Genomic DNA, 16,671 nt, shown 5'->3' on the forward strand with positions numbered 1-16,671 from the left:
AAAATGTTTTGTGGACAGATGAGACCAAAATCGAACTTTTTGGTTTAAATGATAAGCGTTATGTTTGGAGAAAGGAAAACACTGCATTCCAGCATAAGAACCTTATCCCATCTGTGAAACATGGTGGTGGTAGTATCATGGTTTGGGCCTGTTTTGCTGCATCTGGGCCAGGACGGCTTGCCATCATTGATGGAACAATGAATTCTGAATTATACCAGCGAATTCTAAAGGAAAACGTCAGGACATCTGTCCATGAACTGAGGCCCTGTCCACACGGCAACGGATTCAGGTGAATCTGATAAAATTGTTTATCGTTTCGGCCTGGCGTCCACACGGCACTGGCGTTTTGGGTGCCCCAAAACGAAATCTTTTGAGAACGGGTTCCAGAGTGGGAAAAATCTGGCAACGGAGCCGTTGTGAAGTCGTCTGGATGAGTAGAACGGATTTGTTTACGATGACGTCACAACCGCATGTGCTTCACGCCGGGTAGAAGTGTAACGAACTCGATGCGAGTTGTCAACAAATCCTATAACTTGGTTCATGAAATGCACTTACAAAATATTTTCACTGTGAATATTTATTGTGTAATGGTGCAAAGTGTGTGAGAGAGAGAGAGAGAGAGAGAGAGAGAGAGAGAGAGTGAGAGAATAGCCCTTAGGGCAGAGTCAATCCCGCCAGCAAAAATAGGGAAAAAAAAAGGAGCGATCTCACCTCTTCAGATGTTGGTTTAAGTCCGACAATACATTCCTCAAAAAGGGCCGTTCATTCCTCTTTCCGCGTCTCCATTCAAAAAACGAGCATGTGATTTAAAGGGACTATATCCATAGGATAGGGAGTGAGAAAGTGTGTGCGTGTGACAGTGACAGGGATAGTCACTGTGCGCATGCGTCTACTTCTATTGTTCTGGTGTCTCCGATGGGACCGGCTTACAGCGCACCTAGAGGTGTGGCATGTGTATTGCATCGTTTTCAGCAAGCGTTGCGTTGCCATATGGACCTGAAATTTAACTGATCCGTTGCCCATGTGGACGCGATATTTAAAAAAAAAAAAATCTCGTTGCCATTGTCGTGTGGATGTAGCCTGAATCTCAAGAGAAGGTGGGTCATACAGCAAGACAACGACCCTAAGCACACAAGTCATTCTACCAAAGAATGGTTAAAGAAGAATAAAGTTCATGTTTTGGAATGGCCAAGTCAAAGTCCTGACCTTAATCCAATCGAATGTTGTGGAAGGACCCGAAGCGAGCAGTTCATGTGAGGCAACCCACCGACATCCCAGAGTTGAAGCTGTTCTGTATGGAGGAATGGGCTAAAATTCCTCCAAGCCGGTGTGCAGGACTGATCAACAGTTACCGCAAACGTTTAGTTGCAGTTATTGCTGCACAAGGGGGTCACACCAGATACTGAAAGCAAAGGTTCACTTACTTTTGCCACTCACAGATATGTAATATTGGATCATTTTCCTCAATAAATAAATGACCAAGTATAATATTTTTGTCTTATTTGTTTAACTGGGTTCTCTTTATCTACTTTTAGGACTTGTGTGAAAATCTGAAGATGTTTTAGGTCATATTTATGCAGGAATACAGAAAATTCTAAAGAGTTCACAAATTTTCAAGCACCACTGTATGTTAATCAGGAAGACCATGGAATAGCTGTAAATGCAGCTTGCTCAGAAAATAAAAATGACAGTCCAACCTATGAATCTGCCTGTGGAATCATGGTGGTTTAATCTTCAAGGATATATGTAGAACCTCATCTCATCTCATCATCTCTAGCCGCTTTATCCTGTTCTGCAGGGTCGCAGGCAAGCTGGAGCCTATCCCAGCTGACTACGGGCGAAAGGCGGGGTACACCCTGGACAAGTCGCCAGGTCATCACAGGGCTGACACATAGACACAGACAACCATTCACACTCACACCTACGGTCAATTTACAGTCACCAGTTAACCTAACCTGCATGTCTTTGGACTGTGGGGGAAACCGGAGCACCTGGAGGAAACCCATTAAGGCACGGGGAGAACATGCAAACTCCACACAGAAAGGCCCTCGCCGGCCACGGGGCTCGAACCCGGACCTTCTTGCTGTGAGGCGACAGCGCTGACCACTACACCACCGTGCCGCCCCTCTGTAGAACCTTTATTTTTAAATAAATTTCTGAGTGGATAGTATCTCCTTCCTTGACTCTTGTATGCTGCACAAATGGGAATAAAAAATATATATTTTTTTGAGAGTTAAAATCGACCACAAAGTTGGCATTTGAGCTGCCCCGCTGAGGCAGCCAGCCCTGAGTGCGTGACGTCACAGCTGTAACCGGTTTTAAGGCCGAGGCCTTTGACAGCTATAGACCAAAGTCATATAAATAAAAATTTATGGTGAAAGTAAGAAATGCCGTTACCGACTTGCTCAACTAAGACTGATTTGACTTCATTGATTGTGGGTTGACTCTCATTAAAACAGGATAGGCGTTATAACTTATGCAACATGCATGTACATGCATGCATTTTCACTGATAAAATGTAAAAGGCTAATTAAATAATCAGATGAACTGAGACAATCACATTCTGAAGCAAATTAAATAATCTTATACTGGTAACTTAAACACCCAATACAAGTTGCATGTATTAATCTAAATGCAGGGAAACAACGAGCTGTTTTTTTTTTTTTTTATCCAAATGAGAGTTGGAGCTTACCCGTCTGTGTTCTCGCTTCTTGAAGGCCGACCTTGTGGCCAATTGTTTTTGAAACAATCTGACTTACAGTTGTTTGTTCAGTTCTCTGTTCATTCACTTCTTCCACATAAGGGTGAGATGGCAGCAATATCCAGTTTAGAAATAAGACGGCAGGGAGGTCACTGCCTGAGCGATATGTCCCGTCCCGTTCTGTCCCAGGTTTTAGCAACAACCCTCGGCTCACTCCTGGAGGACTGGTGCAACTAAACTTTACTTTTTATAAATAAATAAATAAATACTTTCCTTTTCTTGTCGTTTTCTTTTTCTTCAATTGTTGGTACTGCACCCTCTTTCAATACGGGCTTGTAGCCAACGCTCCTCAACAGATCAGAGGTTTCATACGAGTCTTCAGTAAAATGTGCAGCGCAGAGGAGAGACCACTTCATAGGCGCCCAATGTGCCCGTGAACTTCTCGCAAAACGCGTCCAAATCTTTGCAGTTTGAACATTCTTGGGCCATGAATGCAACGTAAATCCACCTTCTGTCGTGTTGCTGCACTGGCCAGCAACACATCTACGTGGCATGGCGATAAATTAGCTCAAAATGGAGGATCGGAGTTGCAGTCAGCTCAGTGTTTTAGTATAGCGGAAATGGCGATGAGACCGATAGACTTCCTGCTATGATGTTACGGCCGTCAAGGTCATTCACTCAGACCGCTACCTATATGAATCACTTTAATCGTAAAAATTACTATATTAGATTTATTGTTAACGCTTAAAACTATTCCTGTGCTATTCTTGAGGTCTCAAGGCATTTATAAACAAAAGTGAGGCCATGGTTCTGCGTATATGCTTTAAGCTAGCTAGTCAGTGAAACTCCACCCGACATGCTAGCAAACTCTTTTCAAACTCAAAATCATACTGGGTAGCTAACATTACTAGAAAAGAAAGTTTTGTACACTCTGTTTATTTGGCAAGATTATGCTAAAACACATTTCTGAAAGCACTTCAGATAAGTTAACGTTATTCATGTTAGTGTAACTCTGTTCTTACATGCTAACTAACAGTGTCCAAGTTAACTAGTTATGTGTTAACATTAGCCGTGGACAAGGCGACGGCGACTTGGCGGGCAAATCCATAGAAAGTCATTTGACTAACCAGACCGTATAGCTATTGCAACATTATCACTTGCTCTAAAAGTACATACAACTTCATTACAAGCTTTCTTTTGGAATAAAATGTTTGTATACCTCAATATGCTTCCGCAGGTCGGGCGGCGAGTTTTTGTAGCCTCTGCTGTGTTTCATTTTCGGCAAACAAACCAAACACTTAAAACAAAACGAATCTTTATTCCTTTCAGAAAACTGAAACATGGGTTCTAGGTATGGCCCTGGGTGCGTGCGTTCCCCAAAAGAACCACCTCCTTCCGTTCTGCCATCAATTTATTGTGTTCAAATAACGCTGCAGAGAAATCATTGATCTTGATTTTATTCAGTTTATGGACATGACGTGACCCTAGTGATTACTGATAGGCTCTCAGTGTCACCTGCGAAAAAACCAATCACGTTTTAGAAAAGAAAAGAAGTAAACATCCACTTTCAAAGCTGCTTCATAGTAACGAGGACTTTGATAGAAATGTAGTGGAGTGAAAAGTACGATATTTGTCTTTCAAATGTAGTGAAGTTAAAGCAGGGGTGGGCAATTATTTTTCCATAGGGCCACATGAGAAACAGAAAATTTTGTGGAGGGCCGGACCAAAAGGCTGAACTAAATTCTGCATAATATTAATTGTATTTCTTTATATAAAGCAATAAATATCATTTGTTTTTACAAGCTGCTAAGACTGGTAAGAGTATGGAAAAAACGAGGTTACTTACTTACTTAGGCCCTTGGCTCCCTGCGGAGCATAGGCCACGGACAACCTCTCTCCAGCGTTGCCGATCCTGTGCTAGGTTTTCTGCCTCTCGGAAAGAGTAGCCTGCTCTTCGCAGCTCGGCATCCAGGTCGCGTCGCCATGTGTTCCTGTGGCGTCCTGGTTTTCTCTTCCCTTGAGGGTTCCATGTCAGGGACTGCCTGGTGACGTTCGAACTTGGCTTTCGCAAGGTGTGCCCAATCCAGTTCCACTTCCTTTGCAGGATGGTCTTCCCGATGGGTTCTTGTTTGGATCTTTCCCATAACACTTCGTTCCGTACATGGTCCATCCAATGAATTCTCAGGATCCTTCTTAAACAGCAATTGATGAACGTCTGCAGTTTTTTGGTTGTTGTCTTGGTCAGCCTCCAAGTTTCTGAGCCATATAGGAGTACCGATTTGACATTTGAGTTGAACAGGCGTATCTTTATTGGGGTAGTCAGCTCTCTTGATTTCCAGATGTTTTTCATAGAGATGTAGACGGCCCTTGTTTTTCCTATTCTTGCCCTGATATCTTCATCGGATCCTCCCTGTTTGTTCACTATGCTGCCCAGATACGTGAAGCTGTTGACTTCTTCGAGGGCCTTCTCCCCAAGCATAACTGCTTCGTCATTAGCTGCATTTATCCTGAGTACTTTGGTCTTGCCGAGGTGGATGTTTAGCCCTATTTGTGTAGACACCTGTGCCAGGCATGTTGTCTTCTCTTGCATCTGACTGAGCTTGTGGGACAGCAATGCAAGGTCATCTGCAAAATCTAGGTCATCCAGGTTGCCTTACAAAAAATGTCATTTATTCAATCAAATTTCCCAAAACAATGGTTAACAAAATGTGAACGTTTGTACCATTTTTTTTTTCAGTCACATTCACCCCAAAACACAATAAAGACATCACAATATTGTCTTTCTACTCCAAATATCAAGCAAGATACATCAGATTATAATAATGATGCCCACATTTGTAGTCTAATCACCTCATTTGGTGTTTTTTATTTGTTCAGTGAGAGAAATCTAGTCTCTGTTGGTCTTTAACGAGTGCATCAGAGTCAGGTTGAATGTCTGAGGTGGAGATGCGAAGCACAGCTGACAGATGATCATCAGTCGATTCGGTGTAGGATTCAGATCTACAGATCGGCTCGGGCTCCGGCGCCTGTTGGTGACGTCACACTGTGATTGGCTGGACCGTTTGGAGGATGACGTACAAGTTTGTGGTCGGTCTGGACAAATTACAGTAGTAGTTATCGCGGGATTAGGTTTCGTGGGATTTCATGTCATGTTCATGTCGCGCGCATTGCATTTTTGTTGAACACAACTTCAAAATAAAAGCAATGCACATTTCAGTCCATGCATGAGGTAAAATTAGAAAATACATTTATTTTGTAATTTCTAATTAACCTTACGCGGGCCGGTCAGAATGAACCAAAGGGCCGGATGCGGCCCGCGGGCCAGAAAATGCCCAGGTCTGAGTTAAAGTCACAAGTTGCCAAAAAAAAAAAAAGCTCAAGTAAAGTACAGATACTCAAAGTGTACTTAAGTACAGTACTTAATGTATTTCATTACTGTCCACCTCTGGTAGAGACACTACTCTGATGTTACCCACCACACACTTAGGGCCAAACAATATGGACCAAGCTACTTTAAAAAAAAAAAATCATGAAAATTAGTATTTTTTTTTTATTTAGCAATGAATAAAATGTTAACAAGCAGGTAAATGCTGAAACATCATAAATGAATACAGAATAGTATTTTGATTTTCCCTTAAAATAAATTCATTAAGGTAAATCTGCAGACAGCCTTTTGCGCATGGATGTGTCAGTGTTGATCTGTTCAGATTTAAAGGAAAAATTCACCCTGAATGACTTATTAATACATGACGTATTGACATACTGTAATGGCCCTTTTCCACTACCCTTTTTCAGCTCGCTTCAGCTCACTTCAGCTCACTTCAGCCCGACACGGCTCGCGTTTCGACTACCAAAGAACAGCACGACTCAGCTCGCTTCAGCCCTGCTTAGCCCCTAAAACTCGCACGGTTTTGGAGTGGGGCTGAAGCGAGCCAAAGCGAGCCGAGTGAGGCTGGGGGCGTGAGCAGACACTCCCCTGTGCACTGATTGGTGAGGAGGAGTGTCCTCACATGCCCACACACGCCCCGCGAGCACGCTGGGATCTGTAAACACCGTAAACCCGGAAGAAGAAGAATTACGAATTACGAGAATTTCTGAAGCCTTATGCGCCTCGCCTCATCTATACGCTCTTGCCAGTATCTGTTGGCGTTGTCGGTGACAACAAGCCACAGCACCAAGACCAGCAACACTAACGACTCCATGTCCTCCATGTTTATTGTTTACTATCCGGGTCGTGAGACTACCGCTTAAAAGATCACTGATGTCACTGTTTGTGCTGCTTAACGACATCACGTGACGTCCACCCACTTTCGCTAACTCCACCCAATGTGTCCATCCACTTCCAGCCAGCACGGTTCAGCGCGGTTGTAGTCGAAATGCAACGCCAACAGCCCCGCTCAGCTCGACTCAGCCCAACTCAGCACGGCACGGCTCAGCCCGACTCAGCCGCGTTTGTAGTGGAAAAGCGGCATAAGTGATTAAGTGGCACTTGAGTTTACTTTTTGGCTCAACCTTTAGCTGAAGCCTATAGAGGCACCTGTCTGTCTGTGCATGTTTAACAGAGTTTGAGCGTGTTTAAGAATGTAATTGGCGTGCCAGCCTCAGGTAGCGATTCTGCAGTTGCGTTGTGGTGCCACTGTGTACTGACTAGGTAAGTGCCATGTGACATATCCTCAGTTCCTGCTGTAATCCTCTGTGGCTGAGTGGTGTCCAGAAACGGAGCAGATTTTGCAACATCGGTTCGAATCCTGGCGTTGGCGTATTCTGAGCGGGCTATTTTTTTCTATTTATGTGCAATGAACAGGTCTGAACGTAATTATATACCCAGGCTCATGATGTACTGTAACTTCTATCTCCCAATCAGAAAAAGGCTGAGCTCAGACCTGCACAGGTTTCTAGTTTAATTTATACCCCTTTCATTGACTATCAGTTTTCTACGGAAGCCGCGAGAGGCCCTTCATATAATCTTTTTTTTATTCACTTTGTTATCCCGAGATAACGACATAATTAATTCAGGATCTCGAGAAAACAACACAACTACTTCGAGATCTCGAGAAAACAAAACAATTATTTCATGATCTCAGCTGGATCACTGTATCTCCGTCGGTAGAGACGAAGCCGGGCCAGTCTTCTGCGGAGGTGCCGCGGACTCATTTTGAAATTATCCCTTATTAAAAGACTTAATGCAATCTCTCCCTGTGTCAACCCCTGATCAAAATATTGCCTTATTAGGTGATTGATTATTCCAGACATTCTAATGACCAAAGTTGCGTCTATACAGAATGAGAAACAGCCCCAAAGTCAGCATATCACAAGTCTCTTGGCGCACCTGAATGAACCATTTCTCAGCTGTTTACTCGAGATCACGAAATAGTTGTTTTGTTTTCTCGAGATCTCGACATAACGGTTTTGTTTTCTCGAGATCTCGAATTAGTTGTGTTGTTTTCTCGAGGGGCGGCACCGTGGTGTAGTGGTTAGCACTGTCGCCTCACAGCAAGAAGGTCCGGGTTCGAGCCCCGTGGCCGGCGAGGGCCTTTCTGTGCGGAGTTTGCATGTTCTCCCCGTGTCTCCGTGGGTTTCCTCCGGGTGCTCCGGTTTCCCCCACAGTCCAAAGACATGCAGGTTAGGTTAACTGGTGACTCTAAATTGACCGTAGGTGTGAATGTGAGTGTGAATGGTTGTCTGTGTCTATGTGTCAGCCCTGTGATGACCTGGCGACTTGTTCAGGGTGTACCCTGCCTTTCGCCCGTAGTCAGCTGGGATAGGCTCCAGCTTGCCTGCGACCCTGTAGAAGGATAAAGCGGCTACAGATAATGAGATGAGATGTTTTCTCGAGATCCTGAATTAATTATGTTGTTATCTCGGGATAACAAGGTGAATAAAAAAAAAAGGATTATATGAAGGGCCTCTCGCGGCTTCCGTAGTTTTCACTTTGGTTAATGGTTTATTGCACTAATTAATGTACTAATGCTCTCTCTCTCTCTCTCTCTCTCTCTCTCTCTCTCTCTCTCTCTCTCTCTCAGCCCACAGCCTCCTCAGCCCAAGACCCCCGAGGTACCGTGGTCAGATTCGGACTCGGCCGTCTTTCATCTGACGGACGAGTCCTTTGACACGTTTCTGGAAGAACATCCGTCAGTCCTTGTTATGTTTTATGCTCCCTGTAAGTTTTCAGCTCCTGTTCAGGTCTCCTGCACATGGAGTGTTTAGCAGTCATGTCCACATTTTCACATTTCTCTAGGTGAGCAGCGTAGATCAGCGTAGAGGTCAGGCCTGTCACTGTGCACATTTTCAGTATTGCTTATCAGGCTGTATATATCGTGATAGCAGTGGAACAGCCTTGTGCAGAGCCACTTCCTCTGTGACTGATGTACTGATGTACTGAAAAGACAGTTACTTGGCATGTTGTTATTTCCATCACTATGTATCAGACATTTAAATAATCATGTCGGGGGGAAAAAAATGAATTTGATAATGAAAATGTGGCAGTCTTGTTTTATTAGATTATGTCCCTTGAGCTTTTTTTTTTTTTTAAGCTCCTGACTATGTCTCAGCTCTCATACATTTTAAATCAAACACCTGAGACAGAATGTTTATTCATGTCTTCGAGCACTGGATATATCTCACCTTGTCTCCACACGCACGCACCTCTCTCTTCATCACATCTTCTATAACTCTTACTTTCCTCACTATAAAAATACACTCCGTGATTACATGCCACCGCGGCATGGAGAATCAGCTCTCCTTCAGCTCTGCTGCCAAAATACTGACACGCCACCGAATGCATGCTTGCGTCACTGACAGAAGGGTGCACAGGTTTCATTTTCACTCTCCTTCTGTTTAGTTCTCGGAGACAGACATGCTTTAACAGCTTCCTCTGGCCCTTTTAAGGATATGAGTAATAAATCCGCAAGGCTGTGGGATGCAGTATCCCATCTCAGGTTATTACCCAACCCACTCAGCAATATGAGAGTACTTATGAAGTGTGTAAATGTACTCTTTTTTTTTTTGGACTTATGGTCACTTTGAGTCCGTGACCTTGTAATGATGGCCCAGTTAGCAGGGGTTTATGTTCATAGGCTGTATGAGTGTATAAACAGGTGCAGAAAACTCCGAGCTTTAAGTGCTTAGAAGAGGACAGTGATGCTTTTCCAAGAGAAGGCCGTCCATTAGTTTCCATAACCAACTCACTATGACTGCTTAGGAGATTGTGTTTTTGCAGTTCAGATAGTAAACAGCTCTTATGTAATTTAAAGTCCTTGCTCAGTTATTTATCACTTAGAAGGATGTGCTTTTAGTTAACTTCTTAAAAAACCTCGATAGTTTATAAATCAATCTAATGGTCCTCATCTTGTTTTCTTGCAACATGGAAAGAATGCACGGAGTTAATTCATTTAGTAGTTCATACGCACGCACGTACGCACAAACACACACACACACGCACACACTTATTCAGACCTTCTCTCTGTCACATATACACCACTCTCCTTATCTCATCTCTCACTATAAAAAATATTCATTGCTTACACACCACCTTGCCAGAGAGAATAAGAATCAGTTCTGTTTCAGTCGTGCTTTCAAAATCCACAAGCTGTTCATTAGGAAATAATTTTTTCTTTCTATCAGTCAGTCTTTGCTGGCTTGCTGCCCAGTTTTGTTTACACAACAAGACAATTTGTCGCAAATGCTTTTACATAATCTCGAGGGTTGTTTTTTTTTTCCACACAGTGATAGAAATCGTGTTTAGAAGTCAGAGTCAGATTGAAGGCCGTTATAGTGTTCCGTCTTTCTCACACGTGCGCACACACCCCATCCATACGTTTCCTTTTGTATGACAGCGCTGTATGTTTTCTCCAGGGTGCGGCCATTGTAAAAAGATGAAGCCTGAATACGATGAAGCGGCTGAAATCCTCAACAAAGAGACAGATGTGAGTGCACATTTCCTTCAGTCTTGAAAATTTGTGAATCGACTGGACGTGACCGCCGCACGAGGCCCAGAAGGAGCAGGTTGACTTGACCTGTGAAAAATATTTGCCTATTGTTCTGCTTCATGTGAAAAAGGAAGAAATAGTCACTGTGCTGGAGAGACCACATGGGTACTGTGTACTTAGTGAAATGAGTTCAAGTGCAAGCTTGTGGGTTTGAGATCTAGAAACCTTAAAATGACACATTTGTTTGATTAAAATAAGCCAGTCTAATTTGCCATCATGCAAAGAGAGCTCATAAATAAATAAATACACAACAGCTTTATACAGTGATAGATAGCACAGTTCACTCTCCAGGCTTGTGCTAAGGATTTGTTTTGGAGCCCAGATCTTTTTTAAAGGACTATGGCTAAATCACAAACATCCTTTTTTGGCTGTTTTTGTGTTTGTGAATATGTGGAAGGAGTGTGGTTCTCATTAGCAGGGTGTATCCACAGAGTTAAAACTACAGGACAGTTTGAGGCCAGTAAAGTTACCAGAGCTTCATGCTGTCCCTGTAGTCTTTATCTTCGAGCCATGTAGAATAGCTTTCTTACCGGTGCTGAGCATTATCTAATATAGCAGTTGTGCTCCAGCCACTACGCCCCTTTCCCTAGAGAGAGCTGAGCTCACTTATTTTTCTCATTTCTGCTTCCATCTGAACGAGAGCATCTGCGTTTCAGACACGTTTATGTAGCTTGTACTGAGCTTTTCCTTCCTCAGTCATGTGAAAAATACAAACAGATACATGAACTTTTTTATATATATATATATATATATATATATATATATATATATATGGTGGCACGGTGGTGTAGTGGTTAGCGCTGTTGCCTCACAGCAAGAAGGTCCAGGTTCGAGCCCCGTGGCCGGTGAGGGCCTTTCTGTGTGGAGTTTGCATGTTCTCCCCGTGTCCGCGTGGGTTTCCTCCGGGTGCTCCGGTTTCCCCCACAGTCCAAAGACATGCAGGTTAGGTTAACTGGTGACTCTAAATTGACCGTAAGTGTGAATGGTTGTCTGTGTCTATGTGTCAGCCCTGTGATGACCTGGCGACTTGTCCAGGGTGTACCCCGCCTTTCGCCCGTAGTCAGCTGGGATAGGCTCCAGCTTGCCTGCGACCCTGTAGGACAGGATAAAGCGGCTACAGATAATGAGATGATATATGGTGGCACGGTGGTGTAGTGGTTAGCGCTGTTGCCTCACAGCAAGAAGGTCCAGGTTCGAGCCCCGTGGCCGGCGAGGGCCTTTCTGTGCGGAGGTTGCATGTTCTCCCCGTGTCCGCGTGGGTTTCCTGCGGGTGCTCCGGTTTTCCCCACAGTCCAAAGACATGCAGGTTAGGTTAACTGGTGACTCTAAATTGACCGTGAGTGTGAATGGTTGTCTGTGTCTATGTGTCAGCCCTGTGATGACCTGGCGACTTGTCCAGGGTGTACCCCGCCTTTCGCCCGTAGTCAGCTGGGATAGGCTCCAGCTTGCCTGCGACCCTGTAGAACAGGATAAAGCGGCTACAGATAATGAGATGAGATGAGTAAATTATTTTCATTTTGTTAAACCTGGTCTAAAATATGTTCAGCCATAACATTACAACTACTGACAGGTGAAATGAAATGTCACCTGTCATAACATGGTAACGAGGTAACTTGTGGCCCAGTATATCCCAGCCCTTTGCAGACACCACTGATTAAGTCATTTTACAAAGTTGATGTGTTGGAAGCAGGAGAAATGGGCAAGCGTAAGGATCTGAGTGACTTTGACAAGGGCCAGATTGTGATGGCTAGTCGACTGGGTCTGAGCATCTGCAAAATGGCAGGTCTTGTGGTTGTGGTATGCAGTGGTTAGTACCAACCAAAAGAGGTCCATGGAAGGACAACCAGTGAACCGGTGACAGGTTCATGGGCGCCCAAGGCTCAGTGATGCGTGTGGTGAGAAATGGCTAGCACGTCTGCTTCGATCCCACAGAAGAGCTACTGTAGCACACGTTGCTGAAAAAGTTAATGCTGGCTATGATGGAAAGATGTCCGAACACAGTGCATTGCAGCTTGCTGTATATCCAGAGACCATGTTGATACCTGTCCACCAACAAAAGTGCCTACAATTGGCATGTGAGCATCAGAACTGGACCATAGAGCACTGGAAGAAGGTGGCCTGGTCTGATGAACCTTTTCTTTTTAACATCATGTGGACTGCTAGGTGTGTGTGAGTGTGTGACTTACCTGGAGAAGAGTTGACACCAGAATACACTACGGGAGGAAGGCAAGTCAGCCAGAGGCAGTGTGCTGCTCTGGGCAATGTTCTGCTGGGAAACCTCGGGTCCTGGATGTTACTTTGTCATGTACCACTTTCCTAAACATTGTTGCAGAGCAAGTACATCCCTTCATGGTAATGGTTTTCCCTCATGGCAGTGGTGTCTTTCAGCAGGATAATGCTCTCTGCCACACTGCAAAAATGGAATGAGGAACATGACAAAGTTCACTTTGTTGCTTTGACCTCCAAATTCCTCAGATGTTAATCCGATCGAACGTCTGTGGGATGTGCTGGACAAACAAGTCCAATCCATGGAGGCCCCGCTTCACAATGTACAGGACTTAAAGGATCTGCTGCGAAGGTCTTGGCACCAGATACCACAGCAAACCTTCAGAGGTCTTGTGGAGTCCATGCCTTAATATTGGGTGGATGGGTGGGTTTAATGTTATGGTGAATCAGTATAAAGTTTCAGAATACCCAGTGTAAGTCTATATATCTGCTGTAATGCATTACATGCAAATTTGCAGCTGTCTAACTTACAAGCTTTTATGTTCAGTGACATTTCAAGACATTGTGTCTTTGAAGGTTTTCCCCTGTGAGTTGCAGTTACGCATTTTCTCAGAACCTGCATGAACTGAGTCTCACTCAGCCTTTAACTCCTTTTCTCCTCAGTGTGCAGTCAGGCTGCTCAACCGTGGAGATCAGTCAACATTAACATACTTTGCAAATAACGTTGTGTGTATGTGTGTGTTCTCAGAGTCCAGGTGTATTAGCAGCAGTGGACGCCACCATCCATAAATCTGTGGCTGAGCGCTTTAAGATCTCAGGCTTCCCTACTGTGAAGTACTTTGAGAAAGGAGAGGAGAAGTACACACTAGCACAGCTGCGGACCAAAGACAAGATCATCGAGTGGCTGCAGAAGTGAGCTGCTTTTTCTGCTCTATTTTTTCTTCGTTAATCATTTTGGAGAGAAAGATCTAAAGTTCTTAGCACATACTATTGCAGAGCCACATTTGACCATATTTACAGTGTATATACGGTAGTCATGTCTACAGGGCCGGTCAAAAGTTTGGACACACCTTCTAATTCGGTGTTTTTTCTTTATTTGTATTAATTAAAAGTCACTTTATGTCTTAAAGTAATGATGGATGTTGTTTCTCTTTACTTAGTTGAGCGGTTCTTGACATAATATGGATTACTACAGTTGTGGAATAGGGATATTTACTGTATTTGTATTATTTACTATTTACTGTTTGATCTCAGACGCATTAAGAAGGCAAGAAATTGCACTAATTAACTTTTGACGAGGCACCTGTTAATTGAAAAGCATTCCAGGTGACTTCCTCATGAAGCTGGTTAAGATAATGCCAGTAGTGTACAAAGCGTCATCAAGGTTCACGTTGGCTACTTTGAAGAATCTGAAAAATGTTTTTTTTTTTTAAATACTTTTTGTTTACCACATACAGTAATTCAATATATCTTTCATATTTTATTTCATAGTTTTGATGTCTTTAGTATTGTTGTACAATATAGAAAATAGTCAAAGTATAGTCAAAATAATATAAAAAATAGTCAAACCCTATGAATGAGTCAAGGTGTCCAAACTTTTTTGACTGGTACTGTCATTTATTTGCATTTCCTTGCTTGAAGTAAGCCATATATTGTAAGTGCTGCCTAAACCTCCTCCAGCTTTAGCTTATTATTATTATCCATCCATCCATAATCGCTTATCCTGTGCAGGGCTGCGGGCAAGCTGGAGCCTATCCCAGCTGATTATGGGCGAGAGGTGGGGTACACCCTGGACAAGTCACAAGGTCATCGCAGGGCTGACACAGAAACAAACAACCATTCACACTCACATTCACACCTACGGTCAATTTAGAGTCACCAGTTAACCTAACCTGCATGTCTTTGGACTGTGGGGGAAACCGGAGCACCCGGAGGAAACCCACGCGGACACGGGGAGAACATGCAAACTCCGCACAGACAGGCTCTCATCGGCCGCTGGGTTCGAACCCAGAACCTTCTTGTTGTGAGGTGACAGTGCTAACCACTACACTACCTTTTTTAAACTTATTATTATTATTATAGCTATGATTTCTACTGTAATATGAAAATATTAATGCAAGAATAAGTAACCTTTTAGCAATAGCTGTGCAAGGAAAGCTCAGGTAGCTGCTGTTGTTTTTCTCCTGTCTGTCCCTGGCTGATGTGTGTTTGTGCCTGGGGCAATGAGACTGCTCCAGAAAGGTGATGTAGGAAGGAGGAAAACTTCCCCCAGACTCCATGCGGAAACTCTGTCACTGCTGCCTAGATTATACACAGATATTTGACCCAAGTTGTCATCAACAGTGAAAACGTGTCAGTGGCTTCCTCCTGAATTCATGTAGAATGCGGAATGATTTTCCAGATGAATAATTCCTTGGACATTTGTTTCTCCTCGACCAAAAGGAAAACGAAAAGTGGACCAGGTCCATGAGTTGTTTCCATGTGCTATGGGCTTTAATAATGCAGAGGCCATCAACTTTGACTCATTCTAGGTCATGCATAGGCTCTCACTGGATTAAAGAGTGGCTGTCACTGTGGTTTTTTTTTTTTATTTTACTGAGGCAGCCTGCTCACTCACACTCAGGTGTATGTTCAGTGGTGCTTAACTTCAGTCAGTCACTACCATGAGTTTTCCAGCCCCTGAGCAAAAAGGGACTGTGCATGTTTGTGTCCCTTGTTCTCTAGGGAGTGAGAGAAACCGAGAGTGTCAGTGTGAGATTTCTATACAAAACTGAAAGTTTCAGGTCAAACTGAAGGAAGACTGTTTTTTTGCCAAGTGTTGAGGTTGGGTACAGTTGCGGTCAGAAGTTTGCATACAGGGACATGAATATCATGGCAGTATTGGGCTTTCAATGATTTTGAACTGTTCTTTTTCTGTGGCAGATGATTGTACAATTTGCATCTTTAATAGGAAAAAAAACTGGTGCACAAGTGTTAATTTATTTTGGATTTTCTGAAATCACCACGGGTGGCATGGTGGTGTAGTGCAGTGCTTCCCAACCTTTCTTGAGCCACGGCACATATTTTACATTTGAAAAATCCCACGGCACACCACCAAACAAAAATATCACAAAAATATATATATATATATATATATATATATATATATATATATATATGTATGTATGTATGTATGTATGTATGTATGTATGATAATCTAGTCTCAATTTACTCACAATTTCCTTAGTGGGAAACCTGGGCCTGTTTAGTTGAACGCAAAGCTGATATACTCGTAGAAATTGAAGAAAGACACACACACGAAGATCTTCAACAGCTCTGAGTCTCTCTCCTTTTTTAGTTTTTATAGCAGTCATGCTTGAAAAGCCCAGCTCGCATAGATAGGTTGTGGAAAATCACCTTTTTTGCTTTCTTCTGACCTCTACTCATACTAGGGCCTTCATCTGGGTCAGAATTTTCTCCAGGGCCCAGTTTGGATTGTGTGCTTTTTCTTTTCAAATATTTATCTATCGCAATCACCGTTGTCACACCCGAAGCATTACTAGTTCTATTGTTTGAATGGCAACAGGTAGATACACAGGTTAATTAGCTACCTGCTGCCAACTATTGGAAGAGTATTTAATTGTTCTGCTGGTCACTATATGTCACTGGCATAGACAAACAAAGACAACTTATTTGCAGTAAATAAATAGTTTTCGGAACAATTAAGTGAAATTGGATAATGTCCCACGGTACACCTGATGATCTCTCACGGCACAC

At 43.2% G+C, this 16,671-nt stretch overlaps 1 protein-coding gene across 1 annotated transcript in view; it reads left to right on the plus strand.

Annotated features, from left to right (window-relative positions):
• The window catches only part of pdia5 (protein disulfide isomerase family A, member 5), a 138,499-nt gene that overhangs the window by 93,242 nt on the left and 28,586 nt on the right, over nucleotides 1–16,671 (plus strand). The window contains exons 11-13 of the mRNA XM_060929719.1: nucleotides 8,725–8,861; nucleotides 10,556–10,626; nucleotides 13,664–13,827. Coding sequence (XP_060785702.1) covers nucleotides 8,725–8,861; nucleotides 10,556–10,626; nucleotides 13,664–13,827 — 372 coding nt within the window. The remainder of the gene's footprint in view (nucleotides 1–8,724; nucleotides 8,862–10,555; nucleotides 10,627–13,663; nucleotides 13,828–16,671) is intronic.

The sequence above is a fragment of the Neoarius graeffei genome, chromosome 9, assembly GCF_027579695.1.
Source record: "Neoarius graeffei isolate fNeoGra1 chromosome 9, fNeoGra1.pri, whole genome shotgun sequence".
In the NCBI taxonomy this organism is placed as follows: Eukaryota; Metazoa; Chordata; class Actinopteri; order Siluriformes; family Ariidae; genus Neoarius; species Neoarius graeffei.